This window comes from Phalacrocorax aristotelis, chromosome 1, assembly GCF_949628215.1.
Source record: "Phalacrocorax aristotelis chromosome 1, bGulAri2.1, whole genome shotgun sequence".
Taxonomy (NCBI): Eukaryota; Metazoa; Chordata; class Aves; order Suliformes; family Phalacrocoracidae; genus Phalacrocorax; species Phalacrocorax aristotelis.
In genome coordinates, this window is record NC_134276.1 from 26,505,689 (window position 1) to 26,526,468 (window position 20,780).

Below are 20,780 nucleotides of genomic sequence, written 5' to 3' on the forward strand. Positions count from 1 at the left end.
TGAATGTTCTAATTCTTTTATTGGCTGAATTATATTTTACTTTTCATGTCTTAAAGCAGAGGTGGTTGCTTTGCCTTACTTCTTGAGCACAATTTAACCATGGACATTTATTTCTGTATACTCATTTCATTTTTGTTTATATTTTCTTTGTTGTCTTAGACCTCTTGGACTGTTAGTATTTTTAATTTATGTTGATTTTTAGGATGACTACTTTAAAAGAGTAACCCTTCCCTTACCTTCTTAAACTTTTACCGTCACTGTTAGTTGATTAATTTGTTTACTGTATTGAAGAAGTTGATTTTTAATAATTATGATCATTGTTAGTGGCTGAAGTATGTTTCAACTGCAGTTAATGGCAAATCAGGTACATTTTAGTGTTCTCTGTGGTGAAATAAGCAGTCACTCTGGTGAAGTATAAAACTCTTGCTGCCAAATGGACAAGTAAAATAATTGTAATATCTACTGGATAGTCCATACCCCAGTAGAAGACTCTTCATAGAACCAATTTGATTAGCATCCAATGTATTTTTCAATGCAGATTCACTGAGATTTTTTTATATATACAGGCAGACAGCTTGTTTGTAATAGTACTGAGGCTTCTCATCACTTCAGACTGATAGTGAGCTCTATTTCAATCTGTTTTAAATGTTACATATTAGTATATTAATTTACATTAGCAAGCAAATACAGTTTGAGTTATTTTAGTTTGTTGTGAATTATTTTAGTCTGTTTTAACCATTCTGTGTTAGTTAATTGATTTATATTAGCAAGAATTTTACAATGAATAGTGTTTGAGGAAAGGGGGATCCGTCTGTATTGAACCTCTGCATTCCAAGGTATTATTAGTTTTTTCCTTGGTTTTAGGTCCATCTGTTATAAAAAACAAAATGGTGGGATTCATCTCACCTAAGTTAGGTATTTGAACATTGTATATCTAAATATTATCATAGAATGGTTGATGTTGGAAGGAATCTCTGGAGATTCTCTGGTACAACCCTCCTGCGCAAACAGGGCCAACCTAGAGCCAGATGTCCAGGTTTATGTCCAGGCAGCTTTTGAATGTATCCAAGGATGGAGACTCCACAAATATGATTCCTCATCCTAGATTCCCTGCATGGAAAGAAATGGAAAGAAGTAGACACTTCCAGAAGGTGCTTCATTTCTTCTTAGGATAACCATCTAAGAGAGTTTAATTAAATCTCTTCTAAAGGTGCCTTTTTAAACGCTGTGTGTGTTTTAACATGATCTCAGAGAGGCTCATCCAGGTAGAGAGAGACCTGAGAAAACAACAACCCAGGTTGCTGGTGAAGTGTGCACCAGTTACTGCTGTTTTCAGAAATAGAAACTCCACCTGAGTTTCTTGAAAAGTGTGGTGCTTTCCTCTGTAAAACTATTTCATGATTCTAAAGAATGACCGTAGAAATACCCTGCTTCTAATTTTGACAGTTTTATTGCCTGCCCTTGGTACACATTATGTGTTTACCAAATATGCAAATATATGATATGCAGTCACAAGTTCTAAACTAAAATAGTAATCATAATTAGGATAATAGTTTTATTTGAGTGCAATTAAATGTCTCAGAAGAACTAAGGAGGTAGTCAGTTTATGTATTTAGTATATTAGAAGCTTTTATGTTAGAAAAGTATAAATCAGCTGTTAGCAATTAATTGATAGAGAAAAAGTAATTTTTAAGTGGATGAAAAGTGTGAATGAGGGTAGAAGCCAAAGCTAGTCCTTGCTTAGTTGTGTTAATTCTGTCTGAAGATTGGGACTGAAGGAAGACTTTAAATATTTGGATAGGTTTAACCATCAGAAAAAAGTTTGTGTAGTATTTCAGCTTGCTTCTTTTTTGGCGTTTAATTTGAAGGCGATACCAACTGCTTTAAAATAGGCTATGAAATAGCCTTCTATTAAAAACGACCATTGAAGTTATGTACCCGTAAGTACAAAGATGAATTCTTTGTATATATTTATTTTAAAACATATTATTGCAGTTGTAATTATATAACTTCCTGAAAAAATAGAAATGTCTATTTTAGAATTAATTTAGAATTCTAAACTATTTTAGAATTAATTTATTCTGTTCTTTTGCCTTTCTGAATTAGGTAATATATTTGCAGTTACAGAAATGTAATATTGGTTCTTTCAAAGTTCTTCAAGGTTACTGGGATAGAGTAGGATACATAAGAATCAAGCTTTGTTTCCTTCAAAAGTGGAAGATGTTTCTGCCATTAAAAGGGGATTTTTTTTTTAAACTAAGTTTCATATTCAGTTCACTAAGGTGTTCTTCATTCATCTTTTTAAAGATATGTAAGTGGCTGATTGAAATTGGTGAATTCCGTTCCTTAAGGTATACTAGGTCTTGACTATATTTTTTCAAATTCTTGCTAATTCTTTTTTTTTTTTTTACCTCCTAAGACGTGCCCAGTAGTTGTGCTATTTAATTGGAGCTGAGGACATTGATAGCATTTTGCAAGTATCTGGGTAAATAGGGGTAAAGCTATAATTTCATCAGTACTGCTGTTAGATCACTTTTCATCTAGGTGCTTGTTGCTCACTCAGTGCTGTCTCTCACTTGCACCAGCAGTAGGTTTCCGTGGCCACATGGTGAACTGATCTGTGGTAAAATTAAGCAAATTTTCCATGTCTGTTGTGGTCTAGAGCAGATCACTGATTCTTTTTCGGAGCATGACTGTGTGACTATTTGGGTGGTACAATGGAAAGGGCAGTAGAATCTTGCAAACACTTAATCGAGGGCAAATATTGGCTTATATCAGGAGAAAACAGCTAAATTATTTTCAGTGTCTTTTTATTTCTGAGAAGGCAAATTTCTCTTCAGAGAACTGTGGTAAAGCTTCAATTACTTTTGAGCCTTTCAGGTTCTTCAGCGTCTGCATTACATCTCTCTGGGCCAGGCTACCATTTCAATTACTTTATAGGAAGGAATATTTCAAATATGAAAGAATAGTTAAAATATTATTAAAAATTTATTTTATGAAAGTGTTGTATGACAAAATTGAATGTAATATTTTACTATTAGTGCGTATATTTTGTACAAGCTATGTTTCAGGTAGCATGATTGTTAATTTGCTGTCTTACAGATCATAGCTGAGAGTTTATCAAAATTACCTCTCATCATGCAAAAAATATTTAGTGCTGGTCACAACAAAGGTATTAAAGACACTAAACTATGCATTTCACATTGTAATACTATCCTTGTCTTCTTTTGTAGCTGGTTGGTGGCGAATTTGATCTAGAGATGAACTTTATAATCCAGGATGCAGAGAGCATTACGTGCATGTCAGAGCTTTTGGAGCACTGTGATGTAACGTGCCAAGCAGAAATCTGGAGTATGTTCACAGCAATTCTACGTAAAAGTGTCCGTAATTTACAGACTAGCACGGAAGTTGGCTTAATTGAACAGGTACTGCTGAAGATGAGTACTGTGGACGACATGATCGCAGGTATAAATTGCCAACTGATAAAATAATTATTGCCTTCTTGAACTGTCAATGTTTTGTGATTATGGAAGGGTTTGGGATATCTTGCTTTTTACTTACAGGGATATTTTGATTAGTACTGCTATTAAGTCAGAAGTACTTTTTATCAATTTCAGAAAAATGACAAAAATATATCCTTAGTTTGAAATATGTGTAGATACATTGTCTAAAATAACTGCCTGTTAATTCATTTAGAATTAAGAACAGTACATGTTAGGCTACTTACCTGTCAAGGTAATATTTTATGTTGTAAGTGCATTGATAATTTTGAGTTACTCATATGTTAGACTTGCTATTATGATCCACTTTAAATATAACCTATATCTGATATCATATATATAGCATATCAGAAATTATTCATAGCTTTGTATGCTGGACATTTGGATTATATTAAACAATCATTTGATAATGTATAACTCTGCTCCCTATAGTATCTCTTCAGTTTTTATACCTGTGTTTTTTAATGTCCTATAATTTTTTACAGCATTAAAAAAATAGCATACTCTGCCTACTGAAAATAAGTGATGAAGTTGTTGCACAGATAAGCTTTTCAGAGTATGTTTGAAGGAGTTCATGTTATTCCGTGCTGTGTCCTGTCAGTAGTAGGGTACCGATTGTTATCCTGAATTACTTGGTTAGAGGAGCACTATTAAATATGACAGCTAAGAACTACATATGGTTAGTATTTATCTACTCCTTATTTTTCTTGGGGAGAAACTTAAGCTGAGCAGTTTTTTTCAACTCAGTGTAAAGGTAGTTCTTAATTTTTCTATTGTTTGGTACTGATAATAGTAGGATATTTAAATTGTGAGGCATTTTTGAAAGACTGAAGAGGTTTGTCTTCCATAATTCTAAGATTTTAGGCTTTGTGGAACAGTAAACTGGCGAGGATTTCAGACCGGAAACGAGGATGATAACAGCACCATGAAAACTGGTTTATTCAGGAATGTTTTTGTCCTTGGCCTTTTCGGTAAAAAGGTGTCTGTAGTATTAAGTATTTGAAAAAGCTACATTCTGTATTTCACAGCAAAACTTAGCAAACACCTTGTTGATTAGGAATGAATGTATGTGTAAACAGTAAAAACAGCAGTATTATGCTAAATATTGTACTGCAAGGTTCAGACTGAAGTATAAGAGATCAGTAGGTTCACAAACCAATTATTTTCACCAAGTAAGTTTTGTCTTGCTGGACTTGTAAATATGTCAGAATAGTATAAGGGCAAAGATACTGTTTTATTGCATGTTATATTTAACACATTAGCTAATTAAAAGAAACATTTTTATCCTGAAGTTTTTCAGGGTTTCACTCGTGGAAATAATGTGCTTACATCAGTAATCATACCAATAAAATTTGTACAATTTGAACTCCCCTAAACAGCACTTCTGTATGTGGCATATGTAACTGCGATGATTTCCCCATTAGAGGGAAATTTTAAAAAATGCTTAAGCTAATTGTAGAAGTCAGAAATCAAGAGTACATGATCTAGCTTCCAGGAGCATTTGGGAATTGAAAAATCCCTCTGAATGTAAAACTATTACTATAAACCACGGGTTGTACATTAATAAAAAAATTAATGGAGCCTCTACCCCATTGAACTTGTTCTGAGAGTGGTCATACAGTATTTCAGAAAGAGACCTTCCACAGAAAAAACATCAGTAAGCTTGCTCTTCCATATACTTACATGGATGAAGAGAGCACATATTTAAAATCAAAACTGAAAATTGGAGGTCTGGTGGCATTTTAGCTGTATGATGTGTGTCATATTATCTGAATAGTCTTCTGTATATCATGAGCAGGGATATAACAGAATCCCACTTTGTAGGGTCTTTTTCTGAGAAATGCAAATAGATGAGAATGCTTGGTCTTTTTGAGAATTTTCCTGACACAGACATGGAAGTAGCCAAATTCATCATTTTGCTTTTATCTCTTGATTTCTGCAGGCACCTCACCCTCCTTTTATAAATGGCAACAATGTTGGTAATAAGTCAGAAGTAATAACTAGTCATGTAGTAACTAGTCCCATGGTAGACACTTGATGACAAAATCAGTGACAACTAATGCAGGGTGTGTTCCCTGATCTGCTATGCAGATGCTGAGGTCATAATTGACTCCAGATGATTGCAGAAATGCTTTGCTCCAAATATTTCCATGAACTTTCAAAACCCGGAGAATAAAGTAAAAAATTTTGTGGCAAAATTATTTTTAACACTCAGGGAGGATGTTTTGAATAAGAGCTGTGTTAGTGCTTGCTGCTAGGAAGTTAGTACCGCTTTCTTCCCAAAATAGCTGCTAGTACTGTGTCAGCCCAATGTTTTGCAGCTGACTTTCATCATCTGTGAAGGGTACAGGTTTTCTGGCTTTTATTTTTTTTGGGGGGGGAGTTGTTTGTTTTTAGGTCATCTCACTTGTTCCTTTGAAATGCTGTGATTATCCCTAGATAAGGTTTAAATAGACAAGACAGGCATAATCTCTGCTTTATCTTTTGACAGCACACTTTCAGGACCAGTCTAAGTCTGAAGCCACTCTTCTCTGGTTTTATGAAAGTTAGACAACAGCAAATAAACATGTACCCAATCTTTTGCAGTGAGAAGAACTTGTCTGTTTAGACAGAGTTTGTCAGATTAATGAGGCTTCTTAGCACTTTAAATATCTCACTTCCTGACGTTTTGCAGATTCTGTGGTCAAGAATAAAAGCTTAATCACCTTGAAAGTCGCAATTGCAATCCAAATGGGATCATTGCCAATTTGCTTTCCAGAAGCATCACCTGTCAGAAGTCATCTTTTTACTGTGATAACCTGTTATACTAAGATAGGGGATGGTCAGCCATTTCATCAATGGTTACGGGGAAAAGACTACTAAAATATTTTGCGTAGGCGATTTGCACTTTTTTTTTTTAACAGCTGCACAGGATCTTCCTTGAGGGATTCAATTCCTACAGTTCTCTATTTCCAGGTGATGAGTAGTGAAGCAGATCATCTGCTCTGAGAGACTCTTTGAGATAGCATGTCTGTGATACCTTCAGAGAAGTCTGAATGGTGGATGAGAAAGTAGCCTGAACTCGTACAGAGTTGATGCCTCCCTTGAGCCCCGTTTTATTTCCCACAGTTCTGTTGTGATGCTGTAGGTAATTGGTCTAAAATTGCTGGAACTGAATTCTTAAGCACTGTTTCAGTTCCCAGTCTTTAAGCAAAAATGTTTGGTTTTGACTGCTCTGTCAATAATGGGCTATTAACAAACATTTCTCTTTCAACTGGTTCCATAAGCAAAACTGCAAAATTGTCACATTTTCTATTGTCAACCTGTAGAAATTAATTTACCTCACCAACAGAGTTAAAATTCACAATTCCACGGCTGTCTGTTATTAAAAGATTAAGGAGGCATGAGGTTAGTTTTCTGGAAGTTGCATTTTCAATGTTGTTTAATATGTCTTCTAAAGTTAATGCCATACCATTCCATTTGATATATGCATATTGTTACCTGAAAGACAGGCAGGATCTTACCACTGTATTTTCATACTAAATGACTGAATTAAGCATTCCTTCATGGTTTCAGTTTAATTTATATATCGTATATAAATTGCTTAGTATGAAAGTATTTAGAAGGTGCCATTAATAGAAATCAAATCTGTTGCATTCAGTGCATTTTAGAAATGCATTAAATATTAGAAACGGTGCCTGTGTTCTCCTTCTGGACTTAATATTATTTTACACAATTTTGTTTCTGAAACGAGATCATAGATAGCAGTTATATATGTGATCTTATTTAATATTAAAAAAATGAAGTAAACATTAAAAAAATCCAATTGTAGTATGTTTTGTGTCCTTTGTCCACTTAGAGATGAGTAGATTATTAGGAATTATAAACCAGATGTGGACTGACCCTTTTATATGAGATTTCTAATAAGTATGAATAAAATTATGTCATAGAGCACAGTTCTTTTTAAGTCTTGTTATATTGAAACAAGAAATAAACCTTTAGAGGTGTTGACAGCAATATTTTTAAGTGCTTTGACTTCCAGAGAAGTTCTTTGCTTTATCTTCACTTTTTACCTACTGGGCTTTAATCTTTCAGGTCTTTGTTTTACCCAGAGTTATGTTGTTAGGGAGCTTACATTAATTTCTCTCCATCAACGTTTTTTTCATTATTTATAAATATGCATTTCTAATGCCTGTGGGTTCACAACATCTTCAGGTGAAATAAGAAATTTTCTGTGCCATAATGTAGTACAGGCTGTAACAATGAAACAGAGCAGCACATGTTCAGTAATTTTAAAAACCTGCCAATAATCTGTGTGTTTAACTGTATTAATTTACCCTTTTGTCATTCATCTATATTAGAAGATTTTTTTAAATGATGTTCTGATTTTCACCAAATAACTTTGCTTCTACACAACGCTGTTTCTCTCTAAAGGAAGCAAAATTTGAAGTAGCTTAATCTAAAAAGCAAGCTAAGACTACAAAATAAGAATTGGGAAAATCTTAGCCAGAGATTATTGTTCACTTGTGCTGACTTGCCATTCCGAGTTTTCAGTGTGTTACTGTTCTCAGTTTCTGATCATGTGCAATATGTGCAATCACCGCCAGCTTCACATTGTAGGCCGGAGACTGGACAGTGAAGGGGGCAGACGCTTGTAGGTACTAGAGGAGGAGCTGAGTCATAGAATTCCCCATCGTGAAAGACAAGGGGGTTTAGTTTTCTTAGCTTAATTTTGCTTTCCCTTAAGAAATTCTCTCACTAATATAGTGTGGCGCTAATTTTAAAGGGAAGCTTAAATAAACTCTTCCTTTAAAGACAGGGGAAAAAAAGTCTATACTTGAATATTAGGAATGTATTCAGATCTTATGGTGAAAATGTCTGCAGGTTGTTTTTTTATTGCCTTTCCTGACATGCAGTTTCACTCATTGAACACCTTACTATGTCTCCTGTAAATTAAATGATATTTCAGCCTTCACACGGGCCTTTTGCTTACTGAGGACCAGAGGTTCATTTCATAGTGGAACAAGCTAAATAGATATTGATAGTTTTACTCACACATACGTAGGGATTTGCAGAGAGAAAATTTGTTTTAAAACAAAATATCAACATGAGATGTCCTTGAAAAGGACGGATGCTTTTTAAGACTACTCTTTGTCAGTGCCTGTAAGAGTCATCCTTTCACTAATGAACAAGAACATGTAGTCCTGCAAATAAGATACAAGCTTATTCATGTCTTCTACAGGTTTTATGGGGGGAAATTTCTGATCGTTGAGCAGACTGAAAAAGTTTGTTAATGCCGATTCTATTGCATCATAGTTTTTTTTGTTTTGGAAACGCAGTACTTCACTGCTTGATCTCTGAATTAAATTTCTTATGCCACATCTGTGAAGATAAGCAAATTATTTTTCCTCTTGCTAGAGGAAGTAGTAATTCTTAGCAATGTGTTTTATTCTAGAAGAAAGTGTGGAGTATCAGGCAAGGTCTAGTATCCCACAAGCTAACAAATTCTGAAAATGAAATTCTGTGTTTTAAAATAAAGATCCAAGCATTAGCAGTAATTTTAAACCTGATACTCTCTGAAAGGCAGGCTATGTAATGTTATCACTTTAAAAGTCTATGGGTTTTGAGATATTTTAATGAAAGCTGTATTACATCAATTCATTAGTAATTTTGATCACTTTTTTATATTGTGGCCTTTTATTGTTTTCTCACTATGATTTTTTTAGGGGTTTTGTGGGTTTTTTTGCTTGTGGGTGTCCCGTCCCACCCCCCAGCCTTTCATTCTGGTAAAAAATAGAAGCATTATCAATGTAGTAGAGCTGTGGGAACCATACGAACTCTCAGTATAACATGCTGTACTTAAGTTAAAGAATGTCAAGCATCTTTTAGGTCAGAAATTTTTGAAAAATGCTAACTTCAGAGAAATGACGGAAACCCTTCTCCCAAAAGTATGAAACAGAAAGGAGCAACCAAGTTAATAATGTATGCTGAATGTTGTGAAATGGGAATAATTAATTCTTCATAACTCTAATAGATACTTTGTTCAGTGTGATGCAAAATCTAAAACTGCGTATGTAAATTTATTTCTAAAATGACTAAAACAATGAGAATATTAAATCCTTTGTAAAATATTTAAGGCAACTAAGTTTGATTTTTAGAATTTGTGAATACACTTGCTTTTAAAGGTATTAACTTTTTCAGCTTTTTTGTCAAAACAATGAAATTCAGAGTTCAGAATAACTTTATTTTCCTTTGAAGATCTCCTAGTTGATATGTTGGGGGTTCTTGCCAGCTACAGCATCACTGTCAAAGAGTTGAAGCTTTTGTTCAGCATGCTTCGAGGCGAAAATGGAATCTGGGTAAGCTGTGATCAGATAAAGCATTAAGTGTCATTCCATTAGAGCCTGAAGTTAACATAAATTGTCTCCTGGGACATATAAACTTGAATTATTTTTTTTTTCTTGTTGATTGAACATATGTTTATGGACCATTTTTGCTAACTACTTTAGAGTTAACTTGCTGTGTTGTTTGAAAACCGTCCAGTTTCCGTTGTAGCCTAGAGAGTACAAAAATGGCTATATTGACTTCTGTGCAATTTTCTTGTTTTCACAGCCAAGACATGCGGTTAAGCTGTTATCAGTCCTTAATCAGATGCCACAGAGACATGGGCCTGATACCTTTTTCAACTTCCCAGGCTGTAGTGCTGCAGTAAGTTTTCAACCAAAATACTACAACTTGAGGAACAAATAAATTGCTCCTAATTTGCATTTCCTTTCACTTGTTTTTGGAAATTCTTGAGAAGGAAATGACAAGGGAAGTACGTGCTTGAGTAGCACAGACCTTGCCTTCCATAGGTTTGTAGGGTAGTTGTAGGGTTGAGAAGTTGCACTTGTGAGGATGGAATGTCAAATAGCAAATTTTTGTCTGGGGAAATGATCATAACAGTGAAAACTGAAAAATCCAAAGAACGGTAAAATTTTATTTGAAAGATGTAATTGGTATTATATGAAGCAGAGGCTGGAGGAAAATATAGGGATGAGCTTGTGTGTGTCATCACAGTTTACTGCGACAGCTTAGTCACAGATTTTATTATATCTTTTTCTTTTTGTCAGAACTCAGCTGTTTCCCTCAAGACAGGGATTTAAATGCAGTGTTCTTTCGGCTTTACTTTTTGAGATAACTTAAAACAATGAAATTGTATTTCCTTTCTAAACCTCAAATGAATATTCTCTCTTCCATTGACTTCATGTACGTTCAGAAAAACCTACAAAAATATTCAAACATTGTATACAGGTTTAAAAATATGATTATTACGGCAGTAAGTCAAATGCTTAAAAATGAGAAATCCAGATTTGAAGTTCAGTTCCATTCCGGTATGGAATAGTATATGGTCATGGTAGAACTTGGAATCTTTTAAGGGGGAATAATCCTGGGATCCCTGTCTTTTCGTACCAGTGCAGGAAGGGTGGTAGGAGCTTGTCTTTGGCTCCTCTACTTATATTTTCTCAGTAGTGCCGATAGTTTTCTTCAAGCATAAACCACCACCTCCTCTTCTTTGTGAATACATATGTTGGTGTGGTAGATAACATCAGAGAAATAAACTGGCTGAAAATCATTGGGTTTCACCTGGGTTATTTTTGGCTAGATCTCTTCCCTGATCTTGTTTCGTATTCAGCTGCACAAACAGATGTGTCAGCAAAATGCATGGGGCAGATTGTGTAGGAATTAATTACTGAGTTTTGAAAGAGAGGGTTTCATTTGCTACTGCTAAATTAAAACCACAGTTAACCTCTCCTAAATGTTCATGCAGCAGCAAGACAGCTGTTGCAGAATATGAATGTCTACAATGACACATACTGCTTTGATATTTCTGGGCTTCAGAGGCAAACCCTGATGAAAAGTCTCTCTTAAATTTAATTTTGTATTAGAGCTTCAAAAAAAAGTTTTGCAGGGGAAGAATTTCTAATATTCCTCCCTGTCCAAAGAGATGCATCAATTATTGGAAACCATATTTAAAATTAAGTTCTCAGTACTGACAGCTTTACAGGGACATAAAGTTTCTTGATTGAAATGCACGACAGGCATTTCTGTTTTCTTGGTTAGGATCTTGTTTCACATACCACTCATCATTGACTCTGCACCTGTAAATCAAGAAATATTATTTTCAGTTTTACATTTCTTGGGTAGTGCATGTTGGATTACACTATGAAGTTCTGGAGAGGATTCATCCTCTGAAGTGGACCAAGGGCAATAACTTATGAAATGACCCAAACAACAAAGCATTTCATTAGAGGAAAGATATTGGATAGGACCTAGTTTACTAGCACTGAGTTCAGGTTTTCAGGTGTGATGCAGAGCGATGGCATCAGACAGAGAAACAGCATAATGTTTACCTGGCATGATAAATATTTGATTGGCCCTTTTTAAAGTTGGGTGCGTGCTCCTTGTATAACCAAGACTTCAGTGGTAGTACGAAAGAGCCAAGAGTCTGCTGAAACAGTGTGCTGATCTGCTGGTGAGATCTGCTTCACTGTCCCAACTGAAGGGGTCTTCCCAGTACTGCATTACCTCTATGCCAGTCTATAAGTAGCACTTCAGCCACTCCATTAGGAAGACACCTTGTGATGGTGGTACTATTCCCAGGTGTTGTTCCTGTTTCTCATCAAGCAGCAATTTTCCTGTTTCAGGCAGGGAACTCCCTCTCAGGCGGCAGGAGTGGTGTCCCAAAGGAGTTCCGTGAAATGTTTTGAACTGAGCAGTCGGTACCAGGATAGTAGTAGAATTGGTGTTATTTCTGTTGCCTAGTCAAGTACTAGCATAATTTGAGCACATTGCTATATCTATTATAAAATTTACTGTGAGTTCTCTGACATTCTTAATACCCTATTTCTCTGCTCTTTTATCAGTTGCCTTGCATGTAAAAATAATGAAAATTCAGTCCCACTCTGTACCATTTTTTAATGTACTTGACTAAAGTGCCATGGAATCTTAGTGTGGTTATTGTGACTCTATTGCCAAAAGACTCATGGCTGTTCTGATTTTAAGCAATAAATGAGTTTGCTACAATTCTTTGTAGTCTTCTGTATGAATTTTGACAGTACAAGATTTGAGCACTCCTGAAAAAGTATTTCCAACTGGGACTCATAAGTATCACACAGAGTCACAGAAAGGTTGAGGCTGGGAGGGGCCTCTGGAGGTCAGCTCAGCCAACCCCCCTATGCTGAAGCAGGGCCACCTAGAGCAGGCTGCCCAGGACTGTGTCCAGATAGCTTCTGGGCATCTCCAAGGGTAGAGAGAGACTTCACAGCCTCTCTGGGCAACATGTGCCAGTGCTCAGTCACTATCACTGATACCTTTGATAAGAACACAATACCACCAGAGCAAGGATTGATTAACTAGTCTTTTATTTTAAAGTGTGGTAAGAGATTAAATTATCCTACTGAAAGTAAAAAATATTAAATACCTTTAGAAATAACATGCTATTGTTATTTCTAAAATTATTTTTTTCTGCTTTGCATCAATACACAAATTGTTTCAAGAAGTAGTATTAAAGGCTATTATTCCTTAACTACTTTTGGGTAAAATATTCTATATTTTGTGTGATGGAGGGAGAAATAATTTATTGTAATAAGTACCTACTGCGGTAATCTCTAAGTTGTTATGAACATCTAATTTCTCAAATTTTGTTAATTACTTCATTTTGTGTATAGTTCTCATACTGAGGGGAAAAATGTTTAGTCTTTTAGTGGTATCATGAAAAACACTTACTTTTTAAGTGACCTCTGAAGTTCATCTTGTCTGATTTCCTTCCTAAAGAGTGCCTAACTTCTAAGTTAGATCAGGTATTCAGGGCATTGCCCAGGGATAGAGAGTTCTGTGAAACCTTTTCATCAATCAGCCCATAAAAGTAAAATATTAAAAAAATCAAATTTCTTCCTGTGCCATGCCTTACTATAAATGTATTTAGCTGAGAATGGGGGTAAAATTTTAATTCTCTTACCTTACTAAGTGTTCATAGGAAAAAAACTGGTAGTGCTCTTAAATCTCAGAGAACAACCTTTTTTATACTGTAGTTTTAATAGTGAATCTCTGTTGTACTGTCTGCTGAGATTAATTTGATCTTAATGTTTAAGTCTATTGATGAGATGAATACTTACTGAAAGCTGAATTTATAGTTTAATTTCTGCAGAAGTAATTTTTAATTGTTTTCTCTTAATATTGCCCATTCACAAATTTAATTTCATGTCATGTATTGGTAGAATTTATGTAGTTAAAAATTGAAGTATTTTAAAATAGATTGAAAACTAATTAATTTATTCAAAAGTACTATTTGAAAGGGGTTTTTAAATATTCTTCTTTAATATCTGGAAGTTAAACAGACCTGCAGATCTAGAGTACAGGATTTTAGAAAGGCATTACCTTCAACAATACTTCTGAAAAAATTCATTTTTTGACTTTCTGTTTCCTTCTTCTTACTTCCCCCCCCTCCCCCCCCCCCCCCCTCCAGGCAATTGCATTGCCTCCTATTGCTAAGTGGCCTTATCAAAATGGGTTTACTCTTAACACCTGGTTTCGTATGGATCCGCTAAACAATATCAATGTAGATAAGGATAAACCCTATCTCTATTGGTAAGTAACTTATAACTCTGCACCTATGGTTTGTTTTGGCTTCCTAATAACAGTTAATCTTTCTCATTGTTTTTAGTTTCTGACATGCTTTTTTCCCCCAAAATGGCTGCTTACTGTATACACACTCTTAAAAAGTCATTTGTCCTTTCTGCTTTGCAATTTATAAATCCATGAAAGCAAGACATGCGCCTTGTAGATAAACCATAAACTCTACTGTGGTGGTTTCCTTAGGAATTCTAAAATATAAGATTTCTTATAGCTGTAAATTGAGAATGTTGTCGTATTTTCTGTTTGATGTTTAAGATTCTCAGCTGATGTCAGTACTAAAAAGCAAATCTGTTATACTCATAGCACACTGCACATTAGCTAGGTGTAATAGAAAGTAGATCTGTGAAAATAGAAATGGCTCACTGACCACCTGTTCCCAAAAATGGAAGCTATATTTCATAACACATTAATTGCAAGAGAGACAATTTTAGTTTACTTAGATTTGCTGTTGTGATAAAAATAGAAATAATAGTTATATTCTTAATAAAGTCCTCTGATATTTTAGGAATTATGCTATAATAGTAAAAATGTTTATTCTGTTGGTCAATCATTGAAAAATTTTTTCACTTTAGAAATTAATGATATATCTGCTCAAGTATGGTTGTCTTATCTGAAGAGCAAAAGGAATGAGGAAAATAGGGAACCTTCTATTGTGTCAGAGCATGCTGGTATTTTCTTCAGCACTTCTTCATTCTTTAAGCATTTGCTATTTAGTACACTTACCTTTTCTCATATTCTTAAAGACTGTATATCAGCTGTGCAGACAGATGAGGGTTGGACATAAGCAAGATCTATCAAGTTTTATCTGCTCAGGAAAATGGGAGTAGCACAAGGAGGGAAGTAACCAGAAGTAGCATTTCTCACTTTGTAGTCATTTCAGGTAGTCTAAGGAGCAGAAGCTTTCGGTTAGTTAGCTGAGAAGACCAGTGGGTGTGGTCTCAGGAAGGTACTTGTACTATCAATACATTGAAATCTTACTTGGAAGGCCAAAATAATCCATATTTTTTATAGAACAAATTTCTGATTAAAAATAATTTAAGTTTATTCTCAAACAAAATATTAATGCTTTTTCTCTAAATTACGATCTGGGTTAATGCTTTTCCATGTGTCCATTTTCTGTGAAGTGCTATAGTTATTTTACCGTGGAGATTTTTTCCAAGCTGTTGGCTATAGCTGTGTTTATTAGTATGATCTGTATTTTTTTTTTCAGTCTGTCAAGGACAATAACAAATGCAATTATAGGATGGAACATGCATACAGGAATTTAACATGAACATTTGTTTCTGAGCCAGAATTTACGTTTCAGAATTGTCATCTTTAGGTGGTGTATTGATTTGAGAATTCGTTACTGTCTCAGAACAGGAAAAACATATTCCAAAGTTGCACAGCCCATCATGTATGCTGCTTTTCTTATGCTTAGTAGTGTAGAAAGACCTTGAGCCTGTGTGATGAATATGATTCTTTCTTATTCCAATATCATGCAGAAGCAGCAATGACATTAAGTTAGAATAACTTCAGATGTGTGGTTATTTATTTTTTATACATATTTTTGCCGTGGTGTAGTTCTGATATTTATTATGATGTGATTACAATTCTTACTGAATTCTAAGGGTTTTTAACATGCTTCTTAACGTATTTTTTGCACTGAAATAGTTTTAAATCCCCCGTGTGTTAAGCTTTCCCGAATATTTATGGATAGTTCATTTTTGTCTCTGTCGGAAGGAAATTACTTCCATTTCCATTTTAAAATATATTGATTTAGACCTTTTCTTTAGCCTGTATTCACTTTGCTACAAAGTTGTATAGCTTAGAATAACTGCCATGATACTCAGACATCTGTCTTTAATAAATTAATTTTTTCTTGACCAGAGTGTTTGTTTTTGAATGTGTCTGTGAATAAACCCCACAGACCTGCACTTTGAGTTATCAAAGAAACCTGAACTTCTTCCTTCAAAAGAATTCTAGGCCTCTCCTTAACATTATACTCTAAAGAATATTTTTTTAATTAACACGCTTATTAGCTACAACTGTAATGTTTCGATGTTTGCTTACAAAATGTCCACCAACAATATTATTTACCTATAGTAAGTAACTTAATACAATATCTGTTTATTTGATTAGGAAAGAGTCTAGCAGAGTAAGAAAACATTTTTTTTTTTAATGAGTTTATGTTTCCCCGTGGTTGATATGTGCTTTTGTTTGTTTTCATGTTTTTTCTGTTTTCATAACCCAGAACATACCAAAATAATGTCTTCTATATTTTGTTGTTGCAGCTTGGAAACCTGGTGAGAAAGTATAGCCCCAAAACATATGGAGTTTCAACTCTTTTATTGTAGTGCATAAAGGATAACCTCTCTAGCAAGCATAGGTATTTTGCTGCATGCACAGACTCTTCAAGTAATCTTTGGGCATATCCGTGCTGAATGAATGACTTGTTCTTTCACACACACACAGACTTGCATGCAAAAATCTTTAATTATAGTTCAGTGTCTCACTTTCTTTCGTTACCTCTTGTAATGGAATATATGTAAAAGGAGAGTATTTATCAAGAGTGGAAAATAAAACTTCTGTGACTAACAAGGTAGAACTTTGCAAGTGCTTCATATGAGCCACAGAAAGAAGGCAGTCTTACAGAAAGCAAATGCCAAAGTTGAGTCTGTGTAAATGTAATGTGCATGTAATATACATAAGAGAAACTGAATATAACAACCTCAGGAGGAGGTTAGGAACAATGCAAATACTTGTCATTTTTATATAGTGGCTTAAAACAAGCCATAATTAATAATTAAAAACAGGAAAAATATTCAAACTAAATCATCCATCTAAACTTCTTTACACAGATTTTAGATTTTGCCACATGAATGGTTGAGTCACACACAACCGCCACCAAGGCGAAGATACCAAAGCAAAGATATATTTTCTTTCAATGTTCCTTTTTGGGCATGTAGGATTTTTTCTGTTTAACTAGATGAAAGATATTTCGTATAAGTCAACTCTTTCTTCATAGTTTCTTCTTAAGTCACCTGTCTTTTAAACAATCTTTATTTTAAAAGCACTAACTTAGTAGCATGCACAACTTCAAAGAGGACTCTGATTTGAAGCAGAGGTGCTGAAAGTGATGTCAACTACAACGGGTTTCTCAGGACCTTCTCCGGTCAGGTTTTTTAGTATCTTCACAGAGACATCACAGCCTCACCAGGAAACCTGTACCATTCTTTGACCATCCTCACAATGAAAAATTTTATCAGCTTCAGTTTGTGTCCATTGCATCATGTCCTTTCAGTGGATATCGCTGAGAAGTCTGGCTCCGTCTTTACTCTCCACCCATCAGGTATTTATACGTGCCTTTTCTTCTCCAGGCTAAACAGTCCCATATCTCAGCCTCTTCTTATGTGTCAGAGGCTTTGATCATTCAGTCCTTTGCTGGACTCTGTCTGGTACGTCCAGGTCTTTCTTGTACTGTGCAGCCCAGAACTGGACACAGTACTCCAGATATGCTCTCTGCAGTGTTGAGGACAGGGGAAGGATCACCTCTCAACCTGCTGGCAATGCTTTTTTCTAATGGAGCCCAAGATACCAGTGGCTGCCTTTGCCACTAGGGCACATTACTGGCTCATGGTCAACTTACTGTCCACCCAGACCACCAGGTCCCTCTCTGCAAAGCTGATTTCCAGCTGGTCAGTACCCAGCATATACTGCTGCTGCTTGGGGCAGTTCCTCCTCAGCGATAGGACTTTGCACTTCCCTTTGATCTTCATGAGGTTCTTGTTGGCCTGTTTCTCCAACCTGCTATGATCCCTCTGAATGACTTCACACTTCTCTGGTGTATCAGCCAGTCCTTCCAATTTAGTATCACATGTAAACTTCCTGAAAGTGCACTCTGGCTCACAATTCAGGTTATTAATGAAGAAGCTGAACAAGATTGAACCCAGTATTGACCCCTGGGGTACTCCAATAGTAACTACCCTCCAGCTGGACTCACACCACTGGCAACAATGCTTTTAGTCCTCTTGTGTAGCTCATTCTGCATTAGTTTGTAATTAAGGTTATTACAGTGTTGAAAGGTCTCACTGGAAAGTCAGGATAAACATCCACAGCTTTCCTTCCATGGAAGGCTATCAGTTTGACTGAGGATGATTTTCAATTTGTAAATCCATGCTGATTATTCACCCTTTTAGGTATGATCCAAGCTTTACATGAGTGCAGAAAGCAGTGGCCAGAGCCTTTTCTGGTGGGAGCGAGCTTACATCAGCTTGACCATGATGTGAAAACTAATGCTTAAAAATGGAGAAGGGAAGCAAAGAAATGCATGGTTGGTTGACCCTGGCTGCATGCCAGGCACCCACCAAAGCCACTCTGTCACTCCCCTCCTCAGCTGGACATGGGAGAGAAAATGTAACAAAAGGCTTGTGGATTGAGATAAGGAGAGGGAGAGATCACTCACCAATTACTGTCACAGACAAAAAAGACTTGACTTGGGGAAAAAAATTAATTTATTACCAATCAAATCAGAGTAGGATAATGAAAAATAAAACCAAACCTTGAAAACACCTTCCCCCCACCCCTCCCTTCTCCTCAGGCTCAACTTTTCTCCTGAATTCTCTGCCTCCTCTACAGCAGCACAGGGGGACGGGGAATGGGAGTTCCAGTCAGTTCATCACATGTTGTCTACTGCTCCTTCCCTCTCAGTGGGAGGACGCCTCACACTCTTCACCTACTCCAGTTTGGGGTCCCTCCCACAGGAGACAGTCCTCAGTGAACTTCTCCAACATGAGTCCTTCCCACAGGCTGCAGTTCTTCAGGAACAGACTGCTCCAGAGTGGGTCCCCCATGGGGTCACAAGTCTTGCCAGCAGACCTGCTCCAGTGTGGGCTCCTCTTTCCATGGGTTCACAGCTCCTGCCAGGAGCCTGCTCTGGTGCGGGATTCCCATGGGGTCACAGGCTCCTTTGGGCACATCCACCTGCTCCAGTGTGGGGTCCTCCACAGGCTTCAGGTGGATATCTGCTCCACCATTAACCTCCATGGGCTGCAGGGGGACAGCCTGCCTCTCCATGCTCTTCACCACAAGCTTCAGGGGAATCTCTGCTCCAGCGCCTGAAGCACCTCTTCTCCTTCCTCCTTCACTGACCTTGGTGTCTGCAGGGTTGTTTCTCTACATATTTTCACTCCTCCCTTGGGCTGCAGTTGCGCAGGGTTCCCAGGTCCCCTTCTTAAATTTGTTATCCCAGAGATGCTTCCACCCATCACTGATGGGCTTGGCCTTGGCCATTGGCCTTGGCCATTGGTGGGTCCATCTTGGTGCCGGCTGGCTTTGACTCTATCAGTTGTAGGGAAGCTTCTAGCAGCTTCTCACAGAAGCCATCCCTGAAGCGCCTCCACTACCAAACCTTGCCATGCAAACCCAATGTAAAGTGCTTTCACATTTGCCAGATGTGAGTGAAAACTGCTACTGTTTTGTAATTAACTAAATGCTAAGTACTGCTTCAAGAACTCTAAGCCAAAATTTTTTAAAAATAATTTTCATTATCTCTGAGGATGATGTTGGGCAGCTGCTAAGTGACAGTCTATTAATGCTTTTGTATTGGAACAGTATTGTACCAATTACCAATTGCTCTAGCTGAAAGAGCTTCAAGGATAGTCTGAACAAACAAAGAGAGTAAAGGTGATGTGATCACTTCCTGAAGCCTTGGCAAAAGCATTACTGGAATACCATTTTACAGCTAAGAATTGCTACTTCTTATAAGACACCATGCAAAAAATTTGTACTCTTCAGAGAAGACTCTGGAGTGAACTGTGCTCTGGAAAAGACATTTTATAATTAAATCTTCCAAGGAAAATAAAGAGTGTTGAAATTAAGGATGCTCTTGACTTCTGTTTTCAGAATTTATGCAAAATCTGATGAGGTATTGTGTAATCTGAGATCCATTGGGTAGACAGCAAAATAGGAAAAAGCAAACTTCTAGACACACAATACTATGGTCTCTTCAGTTATCACAGTTATACTAAGACACAGTGTAATAATAACAATTACAGTTTAGTGGATCATTGGAAATGTTTCCTCAGGAATGACATGTAGATTCTTTGTCATAAAGACAGTGCAAATTCAGGAATTTAGGGCTTGACATTAAGTGCGCTCCACTGGGGAGTGTCCATCCTCTAAATCTGTATACTTGTTTCTGTTAAAAAAGGATATGGGGTGACATTGCTTCTAAGCAAGGCCTGGAATTAGATAAAATCAATCTAGATATTAAGGTTATTTTTTGCTGTGGGGTTTTTGTCTTTTTTTTTTTTTTTTAATCTAGAAATGCTTTCTTTTGAATTGCATATTGGGCTCTGTAAAAGAATTAGAAGGTGAACTGAGGCTGGATTGTTGTTATTGTTGCTTTTTGTCCTTAAAACATCCAAGTGATTTTTAATGGAAGGATGGCTAAAACTTCTGAAAGAACATTTTTTTTTTCTTCAGGCAAGAATGAATTCATATCTTCTCAATCTCAGTACCATGATCATATGTTAAATTGCTCGTAAAATTCTAAGCTACAGAAACTGGAACTACTAAAGAGTTTCAGCAGTGGATAGAAGAATGTTTACCTGCTCTTGAAGTGTAATAACATCCAGTAGCTGC

At 36.2% G+C, this 20,780-nt stretch overlaps 1 protein-coding gene across 7 annotated transcripts in view; it reads left to right on the forward strand.

Moving 5' to 3' along the window:
• NBEA (neurobeachin) overlaps nt 1-20,780 on the forward strand; it is a 507,728-nt gene that overhangs the window by 83,668 nt on the left and 403,280 nt on the right. For all 7 annotated transcript variants that reach the window (XM_075085055.1, XM_075085072.1, XM_075085081.1 and 4 more), the window contains exons 2-5: nt 3,234-3,465; nt 9,738-9,838; nt 10,092-10,187; nt 13,987-14,108. In XM_075085055.1, the coding sequence (XP_074941156.1) occupies nt 3,234-3,465; nt 9,738-9,838; nt 10,092-10,187; nt 13,987-14,108 (551 nt within the window). The remainder of the gene's footprint in view (nt 1-3,233; nt 3,466-9,737; nt 9,839-10,091; nt 10,188-13,986; nt 14,109-20,780) is intronic.